The sequence below is a fragment of the Homarus americanus genome, unplaced genomic scaffold, assembly GCF_018991925.1.
Source record: "Homarus americanus isolate GMGI-L3 unplaced genomic scaffold, GMGI_Hamer_2.0 scaffold31037, whole genome shotgun sequence".
In the NCBI taxonomy this organism is placed as follows: Eukaryota; Metazoa; Arthropoda; class Malacostraca; order Decapoda; family Nephropidae; genus Homarus; species Homarus americanus.
Genome location: NW_024722227.1, coordinates 6,101,453 through 6,125,477, shown reverse-complemented (window position 1 = coordinate 6,125,477; position 24,025 = coordinate 6,101,453). Strand labels below are relative to the sequence as shown.

The window sequence follows — 24,025 nt, the reverse complement described above, 5'->3', positions numbered from 1 at the left end:
CCAGCTACCCTGGCAGAGATTTTGGACGTCATATTCTAATTGAAGACTAATCAGTGTGGGCTATCAATATAGTAATTACAAAGTTCATGATACAATAAGCCAGGTGGCCTGAAGTCTTTCACAGTGTCACATTCAATAATATAGTGTTCAAGTGTATGCTTTAAAGGTTTATCACAAAGTTTACATGCTGAGTGTTCCGGTATGGGTACAGCGTTACTAACTTGCCAGATGTGTCTGTATCCAAGCCTAATTCTGGCCAAGACTACATCACATTGTCTGGTTCTGTCCTTATGCTGGCCATACCGGTACCTCTCGTCACAAAATTTGTCATATCTACTAATACTACAACTGCCAGGTCTCTCTACATTTCTCAGTTCTTCTAGATCAGAGTTCATGATTCTGACTTGAATGTTTTTAAATACGTGACCGATCGCCCAAGCGGTTAACGAGCCGATCAGTGGCGAAGAGGATAAAAGTAATAAAAGTTCAGTTAAACTACGTAACAGGAGCCGTAGGGAGAGAACGCTCCTGTCATCTATTTGCCGCAATAAGAACTACAAATTAGTGCCAGACAGCAACAGCAATTGGTGGGTGAGTGTCTAGCCTGGTGTATAATAGACCTTTATTGTTTACACCTCCACTCACTCCAGGAAGCTAGTAACAGGCTTGTATACCACTATCTGGTTAGCATTATTTTATGATTGTTTGTCGGTTGTGTGTGACCTGGAGGAAGGTGCCCATCATACATCTCTTACAATAATCTGACGGACTAGTGGCCTTAAGCACTAATTATATGGGGCTCGACCAGTTCCACATCAAAAGTTATAGAAAAGAAAACAACCTGTAATTTGTTTAGGTCATGGCAAGTAGGTTGTGGCCTCCACACCTTTTGGACTTAAGCTAATTGACAGAAACTCTTATTTTTACAGGAATGAACCACTGTTTACTGCTCCAATTCGGTGATTGTTAAGTTAGTGAAGCACTGAAAGCACAGAGCCCTTGGCTTACTTGATATTTCCATAATAAATTCATTAGTTTTTACAGTAATACTTTGGAACAGGGATGTAGGTAAACCAGCAACTTTAGACAAAAAATAAATTATAATAGTTTAGGAATGACAGCTGGGTTAACCAGCTACCTAATGAAAAATCGGTAAAATTGCAGATTACAGCAACCAAAGAATGCTAAAAAAATGTTACCTAAGCTAATCTAATGTAATATAAGAAAATTATCATAGAAAATGTAGTTTTATCAATTGGGTGTAATTAATATCCGGAATTCTTGTACTGTTTACAGCATATAAAGAAAACCTCGGTAAAATTATCGTTTCGGTCATCCACGTATTTGGAATTTGTTCAAAACAAATAAAACATAGGAAACAACAATTTCAACCTAACATATAACATAACCCAATCTAACCTGACCTAAACTTAAAATAAAAAAAAATTACTGCATAACCGAAATGATAATAAGGTAAATTTAGTAAGCACACCCCACTCTGTTAGAAATTAAGAAATATATTTTTCTAGTGTATTTGTGTGTGTTTAGACCGAATATGACCTTCATATCCGGCCGGAAATTGGCCGATTTTTATCGATTTTATTTTCGTGGGACGTTTTAAAAAAAAAAATAATGGCCAAGCGAATACAAAATACACCAAATAACACTAGAAAAACATAAACCAAACCTAACCTAACTGACTCACTATATGATGGAATCACCTATTTCTTAGTTTATTGCCCTGGTTCTTGTTCATCGTTGGATTCTGCGATTCTTCAGGTTGCTGGCGCTGATTCTTGCTTAACGGGGGGTATAGGGCGGCAGCTTCTTCCAAGAAGTGATGAAGACACTTTACTGAGGTCGGGAGAACACCATGCGATCGAGAAAATGCTCGAAGTTTTCCTTTTTTTTCCCAAAACTCGCAATCATTTCCATATAATTTAAGTGACACCCATCACAGACTTCCATGGTCTGAAATGAATATGAATTTGGAAATATGAGAGACCCAAAATAAAAATCAAATTTGATTGGGCCCAAAATAATGCAAATTAAACCAAAGATCATTTTAATTGGTTACAAAAAAATAAAAAATTATTGGCCGCGTGATTGTACAGGAACGCATGCGCTCGATGATTTATGAAGGAGACACGCAGTGTGGGAGGCGAGGTAGACGATAATGGCGGAAGATTAATGGAAGAAAATAGAGAAAATTTTGGATGCTCTATCTCCATTATACAGGGTGAGCATAAAGTCTTTCCCTGATTATGAAAAAACACATCTTGAAGACCATTCTAGATAGAAACATGAATGTTGTAGCATTGTGTGTAGACGAATTCATAGATTTTTTTCATGCATATTTTAAACTGCAAAAAACTGTATGTTTGTACCTAGCATATGTTTTGTGTAATAAATGTTTGTAATCAGGGAAAGACTTTATGCTCACCCTGTACATTTGCGACAGTAATGTAATAGAAGAAAATTATCTTAAAATTAGACGTCTTATTTGAATATGATAATAGATTTGGGATAGGAAAGTTGTGTGCACTAATGCAAAAATACCCCAAAAATTTCTTGTAAGTAAAGCTGCATCATTTACCCACCTATTGATGGCATGCTTACACTTAGTGTTGACTCCTGCTTGCCAACCACAGACCAAACCCTAATTGATGGAATGCATCCCAGGGACTTTTCCATAAGAAATGTCGGTTGCACATTACCAGCAGACCTAACTTGACTTGAGTGCTTGACAAGAGTACCTTAGTATTGTAGCTATATGACAAAATTTCAGTAACGATGGAGTAGATGGCTAACACCAGAAGGAGTACCGGGGGGTAATTCCATTCATTAATTTTTTCTACAGATGTTACTTGGATGATAGTAAGTAATAAAAGTGATACGACAATGCACAGAACCTAATGGAACCTGAACCTAACCAAAGAAACTTACCTAACCTTGCCTAACAACCTAGCCAGGGGGTATATTAAACAGAAAGAACTTTTTTTTAATATCTGGGACCAATGAAGGTATTATTTTAGTTTCGGTCATCTGGAGAATCATGGCAATTTAACTATTGGAATTGGTAGTTTAGACAATTTTAAGACCCTTTTCTTCTTTGGCATTTCCATTGCAAATTATTCACGTTACATTAGGTTAGGTTAGATATCCAAACTATGTTTTTCCGATGTCTTTTGATGTTTTTTTTTTAATGATTTGGACCTTCATTTCTCGAAAATTACTATTTTGGGGGATTTCTCCACCAAAACCCTTGGGTTCCCACTGGGGGTCTTCTATTACCGTTGGGGGGGGGGGCTCTCAAGAACTAATAATTTCCATTAGAAAGGGAGGTAAAAATTATTCAAAACATGTCAAAACCATTGGAAAAACATAGTTCGGATGCCTAAATTCAGGGATGACCGAAACTAAAATTTTACCCCAATGGAAGCAACTTTCTTGTAATGGCATGATATAATTTTAAATTTTTTGTGGACTGAGAGTATGCTTGGACCAAGCAGTTTGGTTGTTGCATTGAAGCAGCGGATGACAACGCACGCTGATGTGGCTGATTCTTCATGAATATTTACTGTAAATAATTAATTTCTTCACGTACAAAGCACATAGAGACAATTTTAGTGTCATATAATCAGTTTTTTTTTGCTCTATTTTACCCTGCAATTTCCCTCATCCTTCATACTTTGCCCACTACAGGTGATCTATGATCATATCTAACCTAACCTAACCTAATTTATATATCTTGTAGATCGCATGCTATAGTAGCATTGAGTTGAGAGCTATTTCTCCATGTATTGAAAGACATAAAAAATGAAGTTGTTGTTTGACTTCATTCATTTTATTCACAGATGTTCTTTTTAATAAGTACAGTATTTTGAAAGAGTGTAATTCAAGATTACGTATTTTCTTTAAATCAACACTGCACTGCATTATATATTGTCAATATGTAAAATAAATTTCAAAATGACCAATAATTTGCTTGGAAACACAGAAAAAAAGTGTTTAGTTGAAGAGAGTCTCAAGCAAGATGTTACCTCCACTGAAAAGAGAGAGACTAACGCCTGTATGGTGTGTTAACAGGCTGGATGGCGCTCCAGAAACTAGTTTCTTTACCTTCAATTATGTTCAATAATTGTTAAAATGACTAAAAAGTTAATATTAAACTTTTTAAAATTATTGAATAGTATAAACTTTGATATTTACTAAAATAGTAAGGAATTTAAGCCCTAAAACCGATTACTGTATTGGCGGACTAATACTACAGCTGGTGGACCGCCAAATGCAAGCGAAAACATGTTGAGGTCGGCTTGTAAAAAACTCGTTAATCAAGGGATTGCTCGTTAACCGAGTTAAGAATCTTATGGAAGGTAAATCGTTAACCGAAATCTCGTTAACCGAGGCGCTCGTTAACCCAGGGATCACTGTACAGTATTGGGGAAACAGCAGGAACAACAGCAACAGGATCTCTACGTGAAGCCCAAGAATGAAATCTTCGCTTAGCATCTTTCCACAAGAAGGCAACGTCAAGGCGAAACATTGGATAAATACCTACAGGAACTTCGGCAGCTCATTGAGGAGTGCAACTTCAAGGCTGTTACAGCAGAACAGAACCGGGATGACTATATAAGAGAGACTTTCATCAATGGACTCATGACACTATTGATTTGTCAGAACCTCCTAGAAAATAAAGATTCTGGATCTATAGACAGCCTTTGACCAAGCTAGGGCACTGGATCTTGCTCAAAGGAATTTTGAGTCTTATGTACAAGGATCATCTCTAGTAAGTTCTGCAGCTTTTCTTTCTGGGACTGTTGATTCTTCAGAAGAACCTGTCTGTAGCTATCCAAAAATTGGGGGACTCTAGGTTCTAGGTGTTATTTTTGTGGAGGCAATCTACATGACCGACCTGGGCCTGGCTCGAGAATTAATATGCCACAAGTGCAGTAAGAAAAGGCATTTTTCCAAGGTGTGCAGGTCGACTTCAAATTTTCTATCTGCCTCTGCCTCAACTTCAGCTGCAACTGACTCACCTACTCTTGCTATTATTTCTGCCACTGCTCCAGGCTGCCGACCGTAAACTTCCTTGTTGATGGCATGAAGTCTACAGCACTTCTTGATACAGGAATCTGTGAATCATTTTTGTCTCACCAATATATACTACAGCAGGCCATAGCTATGCTGTCTGGAATGGGCCATGTATCTATGGCTTCCTCTTCTCTTGCTTCCCCTGTATTAGGATACAGTAAGGTTAATATTTCTCTACAAGGAACACATTACCCTGATACACATCTTGCTGTGTTGGATAATCTTCGTTGTGATGTTATACTTGGTCAGGATTTCATGGGATTGCATGAGTCTGTTACAATCAGTTTTGGAGGCCAAAAGGCAAATCTTAGCATCAGTAGCTATAGCTGTAGTATGGCATCTGTAGAGCCACCATCACTACTTTCAATCTCTCCTTGTAAGCCCATTGCCACTAAGTCCAGAAGATTTGGAGAAGTTGATAATGCATTATCAAATGTGGGGGGAGGGGGCCTCAAGTTCTGATTACAAGGAATGAATGCTACAAAAAGAGATTAGTTATTGATTGCAGCCAGACTATAAACAGGTTTGCTCACTGATGCATATCTCCTGCCTCACTTTGATGACCTTGTGACAAAACTGTCCAAATACAGTCTCTTCAGCACTCTTCATCTAAAAATTGCTTATCATCAAATACCTATTCGAGATGAGGACAAGCCTTACACTGCTTTTGAGGCCAATGGTAAACTGTACCAATTCTGTAGAGTGCCTTTTGGAATAACAAATGGGGTAATGGGGTTGCATGCTTTCAGCACACTATAGACGATTTCATCAGTAACAATAACTTACAAGGTACCTATAGTGTGTGTACTTATTGATATCATTACTGTGGTAGGCATGACCCAAAAGGAACATAATGATAACCTATTTAGGTTTCTTGAGGCTGCCAAGAAATAAAACTTCACCTTCAATGAAGACAAATCTATCATCTCATCTCCATCAATAGATCTGCTGGGCTACAACCTATCCCAAGGAAAACTCAGAGACCAGATGCTGAAAACTTTCAGGCTTTAAAGGAACTACCAGTTCCATAAAGTATCCCATCATTGAGGCGTGTGATAGGAATGTTCTCTTACTGCCGGCAGTGGGTGCCTCATTACTCTGATAAAATCAGACCTCTTGTCAAAGCCCCAAAATTTCCTCTCCAAGAAGCTGTGACTGCATTCAAATGCTTGACAAAAGAGATAGAAAATGCTGTTGCCTGTTCAATTGATGAGTCCATTCCTTTTGTAGTGGAAACAGATCCTCTCACTGCTATCGTTGCAGCTACCCTGAACCAAGCTAGCAGACCGGTGAGCAAAAACATTCAGCTGTTGAGAAGGAAGCTTATGCCATAGTTGGAGAAACTTCTTGTCTGGCAGACACTTTACCCTAGTAACTGATCAGAGGTATGTATCTTTGATGCTTCATTCAGAGAATTCAAGTAAGATAAAGAATGACAAGATCCAACATTAGAGTATTGAGCTCTCTTGCTATGACTATGACATTGTCTATTGCCCTGAAAAGAGAATATGCCAGCTGACACTTATCAAGAGCATTCTGTTCAGCTATCAACTTTAACCCTTTGAATAGTCATCAAGAACAGTTAGGTCACCCGGGAGTTATCCGAATGGTACATTTTATCCGGGTTCGTAACTTCCCCTACTCTGTGGAAGATGTTAAGAGGATCTGTGCAGTGTCAAACTTGTGCCAAGTCAAAGCCTCGGCTCTACAGAGCTGACACGGCTACTCTGATCAAATCCACTCAACCCTTTGAATGTCTAAACATTGATTTTAAGGGACCACTACCATCTGTTTTGAAAAATCGCCACCTCTTGACTGTGATTGATGAATATTCACGATTTCCATTTGCTTTTGCGTATGAGGTTATGACTAGCTGGTACTGTTATACATTGCCTGCTCCAAATATTTAGGTTATTTGGCATGGCGGCATACAGTAGTACCCCGATTTACGCAGTCAATTGAACCCACAGGGTACCGCGGAAAGTGAAATCAGCGTAAAGTGAACAACAGAACATATGGGATTAATTGAAATAGAGACTGGCCCGACCCCCAAACTCCACTTTTTGACGACACAAAACTATGTTGTAGTAAAAATATTATCTTAACTTTATGATGGTATGCTGCACACACAATTAATATAGAAGAGGTTAGGTTAGGAAAAATAAAAAGGTTAGGATTAGGAAAAAATAAAAGGGTTAGGTTAGGAAAACTAAAGGTTACAGGTGCTTAACACTTACATTAGTAGAAGAGATGGAGTGCGACATACGGGGATGGAGGCTGGTTCGAGGCAGAGGGCAGATTACTGGCCCTCAGGTGAATCACCATTACTAGGTGAATCCCCCATCACTATCAGTCATAGTTGTCAGGGCCTCCTGACAAATCCCTCAAAAGTCACTTTCACTGGCTGGCGCTGTGGTGGGTTCAAGGCGAAGAACTTCGTGTCTTTTTTGGCTAGTGTTGATGTTTCTTGATACACCTTGATGTCTGGCTCCATAGCCTGCACCAGCAGGTATCTGGAAGACTTCCTGCGGTCATCGTCAGGGTCGTTGGAAAAAGGAAGAAAACTTTAATTTCTCTGCACACTTTCGATGGCACCCTTAATAAGCCACTTACTGCGTTAATTTGTGTTCTTCTGGGATTGGCCCACCACCTTCCTCTTCACTGATGTTGTCATCTTCCAACATCTCATCGGCAGTCATTTCAAGATCTCAGTCTACCTCCAGGATGTCGTTGGTGGTCTCGGCCTTCAGCTGTAATACTGTCTTTTGCTTCTCTTGCAAGGTCCAATGCCACTGTCACAGACTGAACCTCACCAGTCACAGAGTTGACTCCGCCTCTCACCTGGTATACCATGCAACACAGCGCTGCCTCCCGTAAGTGGCCGAATGCGTAGCTATAGACAGCTGATCCCGCATGCCTCCACCAAAGAAGTCTACAGCTTGTTTGGCGTTAAATTTTTTCAAACTGTCTGTGAGAACTTGAGTCACCACCTCTTCATTCTTTGCCTACGTTGCTTTTGCTCTGCTTCTCGGTGTCACCCAGTTTACGCAGCTCATCCTTGGTGTTGGTACAGTCGTTCAGGAGCTTGAATTTCTTTGCAGTATGCAGCTTTTCACATTACTGAATCAACTCTGGTCCATAGGCTGGATTAATAGCGTAGTGTTGGGAGGAAGGAAGACCACTTTTACGTTGGGGTGGCGATCCGCAAGTAGGCGAGTGTCCTGGTCTTGCGTTGTCAGGAGCAACAAATCTTGAATGGAACATTTTGTTTACCGCGGGTATTTCTTCCGTCCGGGAATGAAACAGTCATCAAACCAGGAGAATGAGCCAGGCATCCGCATATAGCGTCTTGATCAGCCAGTGGACATTAATCTTGCTCACCTGTATCACGTTCTTGTAGGCATCGCGACTGCGAGGCTGTGTGAATCTGCGATAACTTTGGTTTTCAGGTACGGAGAGGCATTGGTGGTAAAGAGAACCGATGATGGCTCCTTCTGCAACTTCCGACCCGGGAATCTTGCTGGCAGACTGGACAACAAGGTCTTGGTAAGCAGCTTTTTCCAAATAGGCGAGATTCGTCCATGTTGAACACCTGGTCGTCAAGTGTACTGCCCTTCCTCCATAACCTCCGTAGAACGGAGGAAAATCTCCTACTTCCCACGGTCCTTTCCTTCTTCACCACCAATGTTGATGTTGGTCCTCTTCTTAGAAACCTATACAGCCAACCAGAGGAAGCATTGAAGGGTTTGACTCTGCAATTTCCCATCTTCGTGACACCATTGCATACAGTTCCGCGTCGTACTCTTCAGAAACGGATCGTGATGTCCACTGCCATGTTCGCGTCGGCGCCTGGCCGAATCCAAGTAACTCACCCTTTTTTCACCTTTAGCAGCACCTTGTTCTGGCAATGCTGATCATTGAAGCACCTGCAAACCTTGTGATTCTCATGTGCTCTTTAATCTTCAGCTTGCGTAACTTAATAGTCACGAATCGTGATTAGTTGACTCCTCTTTGGCGAGATCAGCTTGGCGTGTTCCTTTCTCCAAATGCCAGATGTATCTGGTATTTCACTTACGTGGCTTAGGGAGCGTCGTATCTTCTTTGGCTTAGAGTGACTGGGTCCGGAAGTGAAGGGTTTCTCTCTAGTGGCCCAGTGGTCGGCGGGAAGCCATTCCTGGGAACAATGGATGCCCGTATACGGTGTGGCCTGGAGGGATGAAACTGCGGCGGTTGGAGTCCGAAAGTCTTTCACTCCACCTCCCTCAGCGGGTGGACCGTCCTTAATACTTTAAACAAATCACAGCTAGCGGAGGGAGAGTAGAGATGCATGGCCGAAATCACAGTCGATCGTCATATGGCGTCACTGATAAAAACAACAGGGCATGCACTCGCCTTGCAGCGGCTTGCCCAGGCGGGAGAGTCGAATCTAAAAATAAGCGTCGAGGCCAGACACTCTAAAATATATGGATAGATGCACCGCGGAAAGTGAAGATTCGGTTCTGGCGAGGCACCGCGTAAATGAGAAATCGCGGAAAGTGAAACCGCGTAAAGCGGGGAATACTGTATATCCATTCTGATAGAGGCCCATCGTTTATGAGCACAGAACTCAAAACTTCTTATGCAGACATGGAGTGGCAATGAGCCAGACAACACCTTATAATCTGCAGAGCAATGGGCAGTGTGAGCGCTATAATGGCATCATATGGAGAATAGTGACACTGGCCCTCAAAACTTGCAACTTAACATACACTCACTGGGAATCTGTCTTACCAGTTGTCTTGCTCTGTGTACTGCTATCATTGCTACTCCCCATGAGAAGCTCTTCCTCTTCCAATGTAGGACCACCAGCATGCATACTATACCGACATGGTTGTCCAAACCTGGTCCAGTGTTACTGCAGAGACATGTCAGGTGCAGTAACTATGAACCCCCTGGTTGATGAGGTTGAACTGGTGGAGGCCAATCACCAGTATGCCCATGTTAAATTCCCCGATGGATGACACTCGACTGGCACCTCCTTGTGTGGTGGGTCAAGATAAACCTGACTTGACTATTCTGACCTCAGAAGACGTTGGATCACTAGATGAGCAGAGTGAACATAATGCTGATACTATGTTTGAGAGAATGCATGAAAAATTTATAAGTGAATCACTGTCTGGGGAAATAAATGATCATCCTCGTAATGAGCCACTACTTCGGTCTGATCGCATCTTCAGAAAGCCTGCTTGCTTTGATGACTATGTTCACAGATTCTTTTAGTCAGGAGGAAAGAATGTAATATGAACTTGGAAAGCAACCAGCAAATGAAATGAGCAGCAGCAATACCCCTTGTGGTAATAGGCTCCACAATGCCATCACTTGGATGTTAAGTTGGAAGTAATAATTTACGTTGAGGCTGGCAAAACAACAACATTCGTCTGGAATTTTAGGACTATACAATATCATAGCCAACTGTGGCAACCTTTAAAAACTTACTGTTCTGTATTTCCTTGAATTGTTGTCTATGTCCAGTACATGTACTGTATACTACAACTTCAATTTTTAATTATGAATATATAGCTCCTCCCCGACTTACAATGGGGTTAGAGACCCAAATCCAGGTCGTAAATGAAATGGTTGCAAGTCGAAAATGCTTAAATAATACATAGAAAATCTAAAATGGGTGTCTTTTCTTCTTCTCAACACCACAAAACTCTAACTTTTAAGCTTGCCAGCCATTTTAAAGTGAATTACAAACAAAAATTTTGTCTGTGTACAGCTGGGACTCAAAAATGCGTAATTTGACAAAATTTTGGTACGACTGAGGCAGATCGTCATCGAGTGGAATAAATAGGAAGTCGGGGAGGAGCTGTACATTACAATATTTGAGTTGCAAAGTGTCATTTTATCATGCTTTATTTATTTTTATTTTTTGGTGATGTATCTGCCCAATTTTGCAATGGTAACCAATGGATAAATACAATTTGATATAAGGTTACTGTACTGTACTGTACTGTATTTGGTTTACAGTATGGTTGTAAGGAATGCAATTCTACCATATATTGAATTTCTTTGTAATAAATCCTTGTCATGCATAATCTGCCTTACTGGTCTAAAATTGATACACAGTACCAGAAATTTACAGTAACCAAAGAGTCACTGTACAGATTAAAGGGTACAGTACAGTTTAGGATATTTTAAGTTTGGGTTACTTTAACCAAAGTGGAAACTTAATATTACAGTACAGTAGTTGTTTTTTTACCTGATGTGGGTTCAAGTTCTCATCATCATAACAGCAGAAAGCAAGTTATTTTTCCAATCTCATAACCAGCTGGTATAGTAGATATTATTGTAACCTCATTTCATGTGGCTAAGTTATGACTAGTTGTATATGTGATTATTTTTATTTTGACAGATATGGTAAAAAGTGAACTGCAGCAGCCATGGCAACAAGTCTTGAGGATGGTGTGAACTATTTGTGCATAGTATGCAACTTGGACGTAAAAGGAGCACCAATTAATATACACTCAAATTTGGCTGCAAAAAATGGTAGTATCCACAGTCTAATATGCCAAGTTGTGAACTACGAAGACTTACTGGAAGCATGTCAGAGTTCAGAAGTTATATGTGCTAGGTGCTTAAAGATATTACTGAATATTGTTAACCTCGAATGCAAGATAATTAATTTGAGGAATGACTTCCGAGAAACATTTCAGAATGGCATCGAGTCTCGTAGAGTCCCAATCGGGGAAAGTTTAATGAACCAGGTTAAACCAAGACATCTACCTGATGAAGAGAAAATTGATGTGAAAATTTGTAACAGCATAGAGTGGGGTGAAGGTCCTGGGTGCCAGCAGGAATATCAAGCAAACAACGACAAGACTTTTGTAGGTATAAATGAAAAAGTGTTTGATATTACTGACAGCTCTAAGCATGATTTGTTGTCTGTAAATGGGTTGATGTGTGAGAAAAAGGTTCCTATTAAATTTGAAGCATCAAATAATGTTATTTCAATTGAAAGTGAACATTGCATTGAAATTTCGAATAATCATATGTCTTTCAGTGGTGCCAGAGATTTGAATGAGTTAATACCACCTCGTGGCATTGAAGATAATCCCGAAATTATTGGTAACTCACTTAATGATGAAGCTGATCAGTCAGTTACATTTAAGAGATCTTGTAGTGAATCAGCTTTGCTGGATTGTCCATCTAGTCCAGCGAGTGGGCAGCACCTTATTGACCCATTGAAGGACTCTGTGGAATCTGAATATTTTGACGAGCAATCCCAAGACATTGCCACAAAAATATATCCAGCCAGCACAGAGAAACAAAAAGAGATTGATCCTTTATTGACAGATTTAGATAATCTTGAAGTGAAGATGTGTTTAGAAGATGATGTGAAGAATTCTACTTCAGGAAGAAGGAAAAGGACTAAACCAACACAGCCACAACAAATACGTAGGTGTCTAGTGCTATTTTACCAACATTTTAATGTCTAAATGTTTAGCAATTTGTGTTAGAAGTGCAGTATACTGTACATATTTAGCTCAAACAGCTTCAGCATTGTTTTAAAAGCTATGTGAAGCAATGCATGAAAACCTGTCTTGTCACAAGAATGCAGCACTCGTAGTTTATGCTCCCTTCCTTCTAGTCACAACTGTTTATTGAAGTTCTTTATTGTTATGTAAAGGCATTTTCTTTAAGTTCTGGAATACTCTTATAAAGACAATTAGAAAACAGTATAGGTATTAGCTCTGTCACACAACCATTATGTGAAGCATCATTATCTACAGGAATTCAGTATATTGCTTTCCAGGTACTGTATGTATAATAATGTATTTGCTAAAAAGCCAAACTGTACTAAATCAATGTTATATTTTATCTAATAGATGTTGTAACCAGCAGAAATGTGCATATTTGCGTATTTAATATACCGTATATCATTATCTTTAGGGCTAAAAAGACCAAAGAGATACAAAAGAAAGAAGATTTTGGTGGAAGGAACAGAGGTTAAGACAGAAATGGAGCCTGAGGAAGAATCAGATTTGGAAGATAGTTTGCTACAGGTAAGTTGCTAACATATCATGCTGATAAGTGTGTGTGTAGAGAATGACATGGATGCTGCCTGATGTGTATGTTAAGTGAAGTAAAAAACCTGCTTGGGGTGTTGTGAGTGTTTCTGGATATCATCAGAATGGTAAGAAAAGAGGTTAACTCAAAAAATAAAAGGAACTAGGTTGTCATGGTCTGTGCAAAACAACAGTGAAGAACAAATGGAAGGTGAGCTGGGGATAAGTGAGGGGAGTAAAGCTGAGGATTTATAAAAGGGTAAAAGTGACAGAATAAGTGGCAGTGCTGTTAAGGAATAGGATGTGGAGTTGCATGATGGAATATAAAGGGGTCAGCCTCAAACTATTATTGATCAGGATAAAAGTAGGATAGGAGAACTGGGTTATTGACTGTATGTACAGTACAGACAAATACAAAGAGGAGCAAAGAGATTGTTGATGAAAACATTGGGTGACTGCTGAAAGATTCAGTGTGAGATAGAATGATAGAATTTAACTGTAAATGTATGTTATCAGGAAATGAATGAAATATGAGGTTCCAGGACTAATGGATATAGAGTGATTAGAGTGTGAATGAAATATGTGCTGAGAGAAGGTTGATAGTAGGAAGATATGGTTCATAAAAAGAAAAATTTACAAGTACCCTGTACCTATATATAATATGGGTAAGGGCCAGTAGAGAAGGCAGACTGTGTATTGGTTGATAGAAGATTGAGAAGTAAGTTGATTGATTTGGATGTAGTAGAGAAGCTGTGTATGCCTGTCTCATCGCCCTTTAAAAAAAAATGAGAATATTAGTGAATGGAAAGGCCAAGGGAAAGAGGTTAAAAGATAAAAGTGAGGACATTTGAAAAATTATGAGATGAAAGGAGGGAATTTGTTAGAAATATATGAAGAAATAAAAAAAATTTTCACATGCAAATGAGCGTTGAAATGGGACATCCTGAAGAGGAATGGGAGCAGGATTGAGTGACATACTGTACAGTCAACCAAAGATGCACTGACACCACCCTGGGTCTCGTACTCGCAATTTTACTTGGCAATACATGTACCTGGTAAAGTAAGGCTGTATGTAATGGCGATTGTGATTGTTGGATCTATTTTATCCTGTCAGGATAATATTAAACAAGCCAAAGGTAACATTTTTATAATAATATACTCTTCATCATTATTTTACATCATGAGATGTTTCCAAATATTCGTATACAGCTACTCCCCGACTTATGACCTACTCGCCTCATGACCACCCGGACATACGACCACCTCAGTCGCTCAAAATTTTGTCAAATTACGTATTTGGTCCCAACATCAGTGATTGCGCTGTGTACTGATAAAATTTTCGTTTGTAATTCACTTTAAAATGGCTGGCAAGCTTAAAAGTGAGAGTTTTGTGGTGCTGAAAAAAAGAGACACCCATTTTAGATTTTCTATGTATTATTTAAACATTTTCGACTTATGACCATTTCGACTTACAACCTGGATTTGGGTCCCTAACCCCGTCGTAAGTCGGGGAGCAGCTGTATTTGCTTAAATAATGAAGAAAATTTTATATGACAATCTTGTGGCAACTGTGGTTATAGTTGAGTTGCCAATTCATTAATATAATTTTCTTCATTATTTAAGCAAATACAGTATACAAATATGTGGAAGCTTTTCATGATGGGAGTAAACAAATGCTGTACCTCGGAGTACTGCTGCACAACACACCTGTGACATCAGTAAGAATGAATCACACACAACTAATGAAGGGGGAGCTTCTGTTTGCTTTTGATTTTGCACATCCTGTTTTATAGTGGAAAGAGGTTTTAAAGATTAAAAAAATATATATATTAATGTTTGTTACCTCACATAATTCAGTCATTTATTAATTTTCATTTAATCTTAATGTAGGTACTAAGCTCATTAAACACACTTACCCCGGTACCCTTAACATTTTTCATTTCAGTTGTTTCTATGAAATATTCTTTTTTAACAATTGACTGTAACATTCTTAAAAAAATAATTAAATTTGTTCTCATTTTTATTGACTATTGCCATGTACTTCAGCACTCTTTTACTCCCTTTGGATCATTAATTGTACAGTACAAAGTAATTTACATTCACCATTTGTAGTTCCTATTCAAAAAGATCTTTTAAGAATTTTTTTTTTAATCGTGTCTTTCCTATGACCATATTAGTAATTGATTGATTTCAGGTACAGTACAACATGATTACCTGTGAACTGTGTGGAGAAAGATTCGGTGACTCGAGAAAGTTAGCGAAGCACGGGAAGAATATGCATGCTTCAGTGTACTGCTATGTATGTGACCAGTGCACAGACATTCGTTATCGTGAGAAAGCAAAGTTGACGCAGCACCTCAGACGTATCCATAAAGTTTCAGTTCATCAGTGCCAAGCGTGTGACCATGAGGTAAGTTGTGTAGAAGATGTTTGACAAGTTTCAGTTAATTTTACAGTACCCTATGATTGGCACGGGCAACTTTTCCTCAGTCATGGGCCCATTACGATTTAGGTATTTTTCTATGGGCCAGCCCACCTAAATTTATCCTACCTAACCCAAAAGTAATGTTAATATTGTTTCAGCACGGACAGTGAAACAGTTTATCGTCACATCCACCTTACCATATTTTCAGTTTACAATCACATTCTTTTTACCCATTTATGAAACAAGTCCATCATAATTTTTTAAGTAAAATTTTAATGTTTCTTGGCATTTAACAGAAGATGAGTGAAGCTGTCTGTGAATACGTTGATTTTTCCTACAGTTACAGCATTTTTCTTAATTATGAGACACCCTCACCAGAATAATGTCGGTGCACATGAGGAACTACAACGAAACAACTTATAGGTATATATATATATATATACAGTTGTACCCCACTTAACGCGGTCAATAGAACCCAGAGGGTCCCGTGTTAAGTGAATCGTGTTAAGTGAACAACAGAACATATGGGATTAATTCCAATAGAAACCGGCCCGACCCCCAAACTCCACTTTTTGAAGACACATAACTATGTTGTAGTAAAAATAACATCTTAATTTTATGATGGTACATGCACACAATTAATACTTAAAATAGAAATACAGTCGCCAAGTTAATGTCCATTCAAATAATGGACTCAACTCCTCCCTCTCACACTACACTGCGGCTCTTCCCTCTCTGAGAAATTTTGGGAAAACCACTAAATTTTAATAAATAATACCTCAAACTAAAGTTAGGATAATACAATTGACATTGCTGGATTCCCTTAAGACCAGGAATATTTTGAATATAAATGTCATATATTTTGCACAAAAGATAACATAGTTACTCAGAAAAAAATTTTATCTAAAATTTGTATGTCTAATGCAAAATATATGATGTTTATATTCAAAATAATCACCAAATTATAAGAATTCCAGCAATGTAAATTATATTCTGGCCGGGTAATTTGTATGAATTTTATGAGCTAAAACAAATATCTTCAGTTAATAAAAAAAATAATCTTCAGGACACTATCTGTCAATCAAAGTACCCACCTTGCCTTACCCCTCTTCCAACCCGCGGTCAGTCCCAACCCTCCCCCCACCAATCATCCCTTCAAGAGAAGAGTGGGTGAAAAATTTAGATCTTAACATTTTGTATTAAATAATACCTCAGATTAAAGTTAGGATAATATAATTGACATTGCTGGATTCTTGTAAGACCAGGAATATTTTGAATATAAGCGTCATATATTTTGCACAAAAGATAACATTCTTACTCAGATTAAACATTTTATCTAAAAATTTTATGTCTAATGCAAAATATATGATGTTTATATTCAAATAATCATCAAATTATAAGAATTCCAGCAATGTAAATTATATTCTGACGAGGTAATTTGTATGAATTTTATGAGCTAAAACAAATATCTTCATTTAATAAAAAAAATATATATTCTTCACGAGGGTAACAGATGGTCGGTCAGTCCCTCCTCCCCCCACCCTCCACCACCGTCCCAAGGAGATGTGTGGAAAACCAGAATACTTAACTTTTTGTAATAAATAATGCCTCAAACTAAGTTAGGATAATATAATTGACATTGCTGGATTCCTTGTAAGACCAGGAATATTTTGAATATAAATGTCATATATTTTGCACAAAAGATAACATAGTTACCCAGAGAAAAATGTTATCTAAAATTTGTATGTCTAATAAAATATATGATGTTTATATTCAAAATGATCACCAAATTATAAATTCCAGCAATGTAAATTATATTCTGGCGGGTAATTTTTATGAATTTTATGAGCTAAAACAGGCAGTCAGGCAGGGTGGCAGGTGGGGCAAATCTAAAATTAGCATCTCGGGCGGACACTCACGTATATGTGGGAAAAAATCCGTGTTAAGTGAAAGTTCAGCTCTGGCGAGGCACCGCGTGATATGATAAGCGTTAAGTGAAAACCGCGTTAGGCGGGGGTAATACTGTATATATATATATATATATATATATATATATATATATATATATATATATATATATATATATATATATATATATATATATATATATATATATATATATATATATATATATATATATATATATATATATATATATATATATATATACATATATATATATATATATATATATATATATACATATACATATATATACATATATATACTGTACATATATATATATATATATATATATATATATATATAGCTGACTTGACGGGGTTAGGGACCCAAATCCAGGTCGTAAGTCCGACATGGATAATTTTTTTTTTTTTTTTTTTTTTTTTAATAAAATTACAATGAAATACTGTACAGTAAAAGTAATAAATAATGAGGAATGGATACAGTGTGACTGAGCACTTACCTAATGTCATCAGCTGAATGCACATGGGTCCCCATAATTTTCTAATTATACATGGAGACTACATTAACTGGAAACGTTTAGGTATAGGAAATGGTCGTCATTTGAAGAAGAAAAAAATGGTCACAACTGCGGCGGTCGTAAGTCGGCGATCGTAAGTCGAAGCAGTCAATAGTCGGACTAAAAATGAATATATATATATATATATATATATATATATATATATATATATATATATCTTGATAAAATCACACGGGAAAATGGAAACAACGAATTACCTTAGCTTCGTCTTTATTCAAGACATCTTCAGAGGCAACTGGATTACATGGACAGAGAGGCTTAAATATACAGGGTGACCTAAAAACATGAGGTCAGGTCATAATGATGACATCCACTAATCCCCACACCAACACACACGTAGGAGAATAAGAAGGGTGGTGGCGTGACTAGACAGGTCAGGTAAAAAAAAAAAAAAAAAAAAAAAAAAGGACCCACAAAATAACTATCATACATCAAGATCAAAGGTTTTCAAAGCATTTTTAACCTTGGGCCACTGACAAATAAATTTATGTAACAGAACGAATGTGTATTTGTGACTCTGAATTTATTGACGATGAATTGAAACACATTAGTTCTGTTGCACAGAAACTTGGGTACCCTTCTGTGTTTGTTGATCGTTGCTTTAAAAGGGCTAAAAAATCCTTTCATTCCTCTCAAACCAGACAAGTTCCTACACTTAAGAATATTTTGACTCTGCCCTATCGTAATGAATTTGTCCCGTTAGTTCGGTCCCTCAAGCTTCTAAATATTAATGTTGTTTTCAAGTATGACTCAACCATTACCAATATGTTAATAGGAATAGCCCAAGTTTGAATGTAAATGGAAGTGTTTATTGTATTCCATGTAGCAAATGTAATTGTAATTATGTAGGTCAGACAGGAAAAACCTGCAGTCACGTCACCACCCTTCTCTTAAGCTCCTCTCGTGTGTGTTGGTGTGGGGATTAGTGGATGTCATCATTATGACCTGACCTCATGTTTTTAGGTCACCCTGTATATTTAAGCCTCTCTCTGTCCATGTAATCCAGTTGCCTCTGAAGATGTCTTGAATAAAAGACAAAGCTAAAGGTACTCCGTTGTTTCCATTTTCCGTGTGATTTTATCAAGATTTATCTTATCCACGTTTTCATTGTATTTACATAAATATATATATATATATATATATATATATATATATATATATATATATATATATATATATATATATATATATATATATATATATATATATATATATATATATATATATATATATATATATATATATATATATATATATATATATATATATATATATATATATATATATATATATATATATATATATATATATATATATATATATACAACAAACAAAGGTGTATATATACAGAGGAGGGTGAGACCAGGTCCACAATGGTCAGGTTTTGGTAATGACCCTACTAATCTTTAAATAGCACCGCATGTTGATCCATTAGTCAGGTCAGATGGTAAGGTGACCCAACCTTCTCACCTGGTTACAAATCTTCTTAATTACAAAATTGTCCAGTTTGTACATGCCATTACTCAAATTCATGTTGAATGCTTCGGTATGTTTAATGAGACTAGATTCTATGATGTTCCTACTATCAATTGAATTACAAGGTGATATTGAGGAGGCATTATCCCAGTCAATGCAATGCTTGTTATCTCTCAAGTGAACAAACAGAGCATTGGATTCTAACCCCTGTCCTAACACTATATTTATGTTGTTTAAGTCTAGTTACAAGATCTTTACCTGTCTGGCCTAAGTAAAATATATTACATTCCTTGCAAGGAACTTTATAAATGCAACCAATTGTGTTGTTGGGGGAGTTCTTAATTAACATTTGTTTAACAGTGCATGAGTTTTTAAATGCCACATTGACGTTCCAGGTTTTTAGTTGTAAAGGAATGTGTGAGAAATTTTTGTGAAATGGTAATATTAAGATATTCTTATGGTCATGGGTGGGTTTGGGATCAGTTCTATAAAAAGTTTTCTTAGTAAATATCTTAATATTACCATTTCACAAAAAATTTTGGTATTTTTTAAAAAGTAGATACCCAAAAATGTTACTTTAGTACAATACTCAGGTAAATTTATTTTGTTACTTTATAACTCTGCCACATTAAATAGAATTTCTCAGTCACTCCATGGGCCGCACAAAGACATGGGCCATGGGTTGCCTATACCCCTGCCCTAAGATACCTGCTGCTTAGTGGTAGATATTTCATGCAAAATGTCCTCCACACTTTCATATTCCTACGTGTTTATCCTATATTTTCATGGAGAGGTACTAGCTTATTGGATATATGCTGAGCTCATACACAAGAACTGTAGCTTTTGTGTTTTCGATTTTGCTCAGCTACCTTTTATAGTCTCTCTAAATGAATCATACTTTCCTTAATCAATTTATCTTTTATTTTTCAGGCATCAAGTCAAAGATCCCTCGATCAACATATCATAAGTAATCATCCTGATTCCCGCTTCTTTGAATGTCATATCTGTCACAAGGCTTTCAGGACTCACCGCTATCTTCATTTTGCACACATAAAGAGGTGTCATTTTGGTCTTCCTGTCAAATATACTTGCGAGAAGTGCAAAAAGGGGTTTGTTGACAAGTCCTCTTTTGAAAATCATAAGGTCATCCATTCTAAAGCTAAAAACTATACATGTGAATTTTGTGGGGCAATGTTCTACACATCTTATACCTTGAAAACGCATGTTAATACCCATACACAGGAAAAAAAGTATGTGTGTGGAGACTGTGGTTCAGCATTTTTACGCTTCAGTAATTTGATTGCACATAAAAAACGGCTTCATAGTTCTGATGACCTGAAGTTAGTGTGTGAAATTTGTGGTAAATCAATGCTTACGCAGAGAGATCTCCGAAGACATCAACTAGCACATCACTCAAAAGAAAGGTCATTCACATGTCATCAGTGCCCACGTTCTTACACTGCAAAAGATAGCTTAAGAAGTCATCTAAGGACACATGCGGGAGAAAAGCCAGATAAAGACCCCAGTGGTAAAGTTTTTCATAAGAACAATTTGTTGTGTCACCGACAGCAGTGTGTTCCTGTTGGTGATGAGTTCCAGCAGGATATAATTCACACGCAGGATACAAAAAATACAGTTCAAGTAAGTGGTGAAGAAATTGAAGGAGGGGAGCATATGGTTGTTATAACACTAAAAGAATGTCAGCCACCAGCAGTGTATACTGTACGGAATGCACAGACACATCTGCAAGAGATTATGGTTTCCAGTGAAACTCCTTCACACACTCAAAGTGGCAGCATAGTTGATGAAAACTTACCATTAGAGGGTACAGGATTACCTCTCTTGCACTCACAACTTGGAACAATAGGGACAGGAAGGATTGGCCTTTCAACACCTGTATTATTTACAACACTGAACACTGAATCAATTAGTGTTCAACATGGTCAGGATACAATATCAGGTGGATTATCACATTCAGGTTTTACAACAGATGTAACATGTATTGATGGTGGTCTTCAAGCAACTCCTCTCACCTTCCAGCAGACACCAGTACCTGGTGTTCAGTCAAAGGAACAAGATTCCCTTGCATCTTTTTCTGCAGAAACTCCAGTCACATGTGCACCTCTGACCACCCAGTTAATACAACTGCCTCCACTTCAAACAAGCACTGCCAACAATGCTCCTGTTACTTTTGTTGCAACATGGCCTTCTGCATTATAAAAACTGTTGTAACACAGACACACATTTTTACATGTACAGTCAGCTAAACAATTACAGTATTATTATGATAACATTAATAAAAAAGATTGAAGCCAATTGCCACAGAACGAGGTTTGTGATTGTTAACACTTGAGAATCCTGTTTGCTCATGATGTGTTTTCCATTCAAAAAATTGCTGTAGCACTTGTTCATAAGTGGCAACTTGGTTACCATGCCCTTTCTCCATAATTTGTAAGTGTTATTCACGTGTTTAACCTGATAGGTCCTAGTACTAATGAGGCAATGGGAAGGGACTTAAGACTAAGTCAACTGCTTGCTGCATACTGTCCATACATTTTCATCCCATATTTTTAAGTGATGACATTACGGTAATTACAGTAGAAGTCATAATTGTAATGTTATAATAGTTACAGTAGATGTAGCACTATTGGTCTGTCTGAGGTTGCTAACACAGAGCCACATGCGGCTTTCGTGGCATTCACCCATGGAGTCAAGCTTCGCTGGAACTACCTGATGCGCACTATCCCTGATATTGGACCCCTCCTCCACCCTCTGGAAGAAGCTGTCAGCATCAATTTCATTCCCAAATTAGTGAAACACCCTCACTTAACCCCAGCAGACAGATCATTCCTTGCACTACCACCGAGACTGGGAGGTATGGGATTGACCAATCTAGGGGAGTTGCCACTGAACATCAAAACTCAGTGAAGCTCACGGCAGTCCTCACTGACCACATAATAGCTCAGAACGCAACAGGAGGTGAATACCAGTGAAGTAAACAAGATTGAAGGTTCATTACGACAGAACGACAGCACAGCCAAGAGTAAGTTGCAGCAACTGTTGCTGCAAGTACCAGAGAATTTTTAAAAAAGTAGCTATAAGGAGGAGGTGGGCACCTCAAACTGGTTAACTACGTACGATAAGGGCAAATGGTTTCAGTCTCAAAAAACAGAATTTACAGATGCCAATGTTCTAAGGTACGGTAGGCCAGTAGAAGGTTTGCCCTCCTAATCGCGGTGTGACTCTTCCTATGACGCCGATCATGCCATGGTGTGCAAGAAAGGGGCTTCATATGCATGAGGCATGGCCAGTAAGGGATATCACAGCAAATATGTTGAAGGAAATCTGCGTGATGTTGGGTAGACCGACCTCCTTCCATTGGACGGTGAGATTTTCCAACATAGGACTTCAAACACATCCACGAAGCCCGTGTTGACGTCAGTGCTCGAGGTTCTGGACGGGACAGCGAAGCTTCTTCAACATCAGGATTTTTATCCCATGGCTGCATGTCACTGTAACTTAGCTCGATGCTGCACACAGGAGGAACGAGAACGACAAGATAAGGGCATATGGAGAGAGAATTCAGAACGTTGATTAAGGCAGCTTCACTCCTCTAGTGTTCACATCCTCGGGTGGGATGGGACTAAGTGCAAGATGCTTCTCCCAGACTCACGGAGGTGATATCCGAACAGAAGCAGCAGCCCTGGATGAGATGTCGATTGTCCTTCTCTCTCCTTCGGTCTGCTTTGCTCTGCCTCAGGGGAATGAGAGCATCGGCCCCAAGCCCGACAACAGTTGCAGAATTGACTACAGGTTGACAATCCCTTATCCGAAATCCTTGGGGCCAGAGGAATTTCGGATTTCGGAATTTATCGGTTTTCAGAATTTTTTTTTTTTTTTTAATGTGTATTAGCCCACTCGGGCATAGATCTCTGACCCACATCAGGGCCTGGGGGGGGGAATATAGTAAAAATTATAATAATAATAATAATAATTCATAGGTCTAGGTCGTGTTTCTCACTTTTGATCTTTTTTTCATTCTTGTGTTTCTTTATTATTATTATTATTTATTACAGTACACCTGTATTATGGTTATTTTTATTAATTTTATTATTATATATTATTATTATTAATGTTATATTATTTTATTTTGGTGTATTTTTATTAAAATTTTATTTACTATAATTATTATTATTACTATTACTATTACTATTACTATTACTATTACTATTTACATTTTCGCCCCCAGACCCTGATGTGGGTCAGTGAACTATGCCCGGTGGGCTAATCCATGTTTTAAAGCCCACAAAAAACTTTAGGTTTTCAGAGCTTTTCGGTTTTCGGATAAAGGGTTGTCAACCTGTATTAGGCAACAGTCACTGAATACGCATAGATCTGCTGCTCAACTAACTCAACACAGCTAGGATAGCTACTTATGTATTAGGATATTTAATATTAAGGTAATAAAATGGTGGCAAA

The 24,025-nt window shown here is 37.9% G+C and overlaps 1 protein-coding gene across 2 annotated transcripts; it reads left to right on the top strand.

Moving 5' to 3' along the window:
- The first annotated feature begins 485 nt into the window (after window positions 1-485).
- LOC121862339 (zinc finger protein 668-like) lies at window positions 486-22,325 on the top strand. Of its 2 annotated transcripts, none has more exons than XM_042360555.1 (5): window positions 486-591; window positions 11,489-12,531; window positions 13,027-13,139; window positions 15,337-15,552; window positions 20,477-22,325. In XM_042360555.1, exons 2-5 carry the CDS (start codon window positions 11,517-11,519, stop codon window positions 21,764-21,766), a joined length of 2,634 nt encoding a protein of 877 aa, XP_042216489.1. In that variant the 5' UTR covers window positions 486-591; window positions 11,489-11,516; the 3' UTR covers window positions 21,767-22,325. The 2 variants fall into 2 exon arrangements, with proteins under 2 accessions (XP_042216489.1, XP_042216490.1); XM_042360556.1 differs by lacking the exon at window positions 486-591 and adding an exon at window positions 618-683.
- The last annotated feature ends 1,700 nt before the right edge of the window (window positions 22,326-24,025 follow it).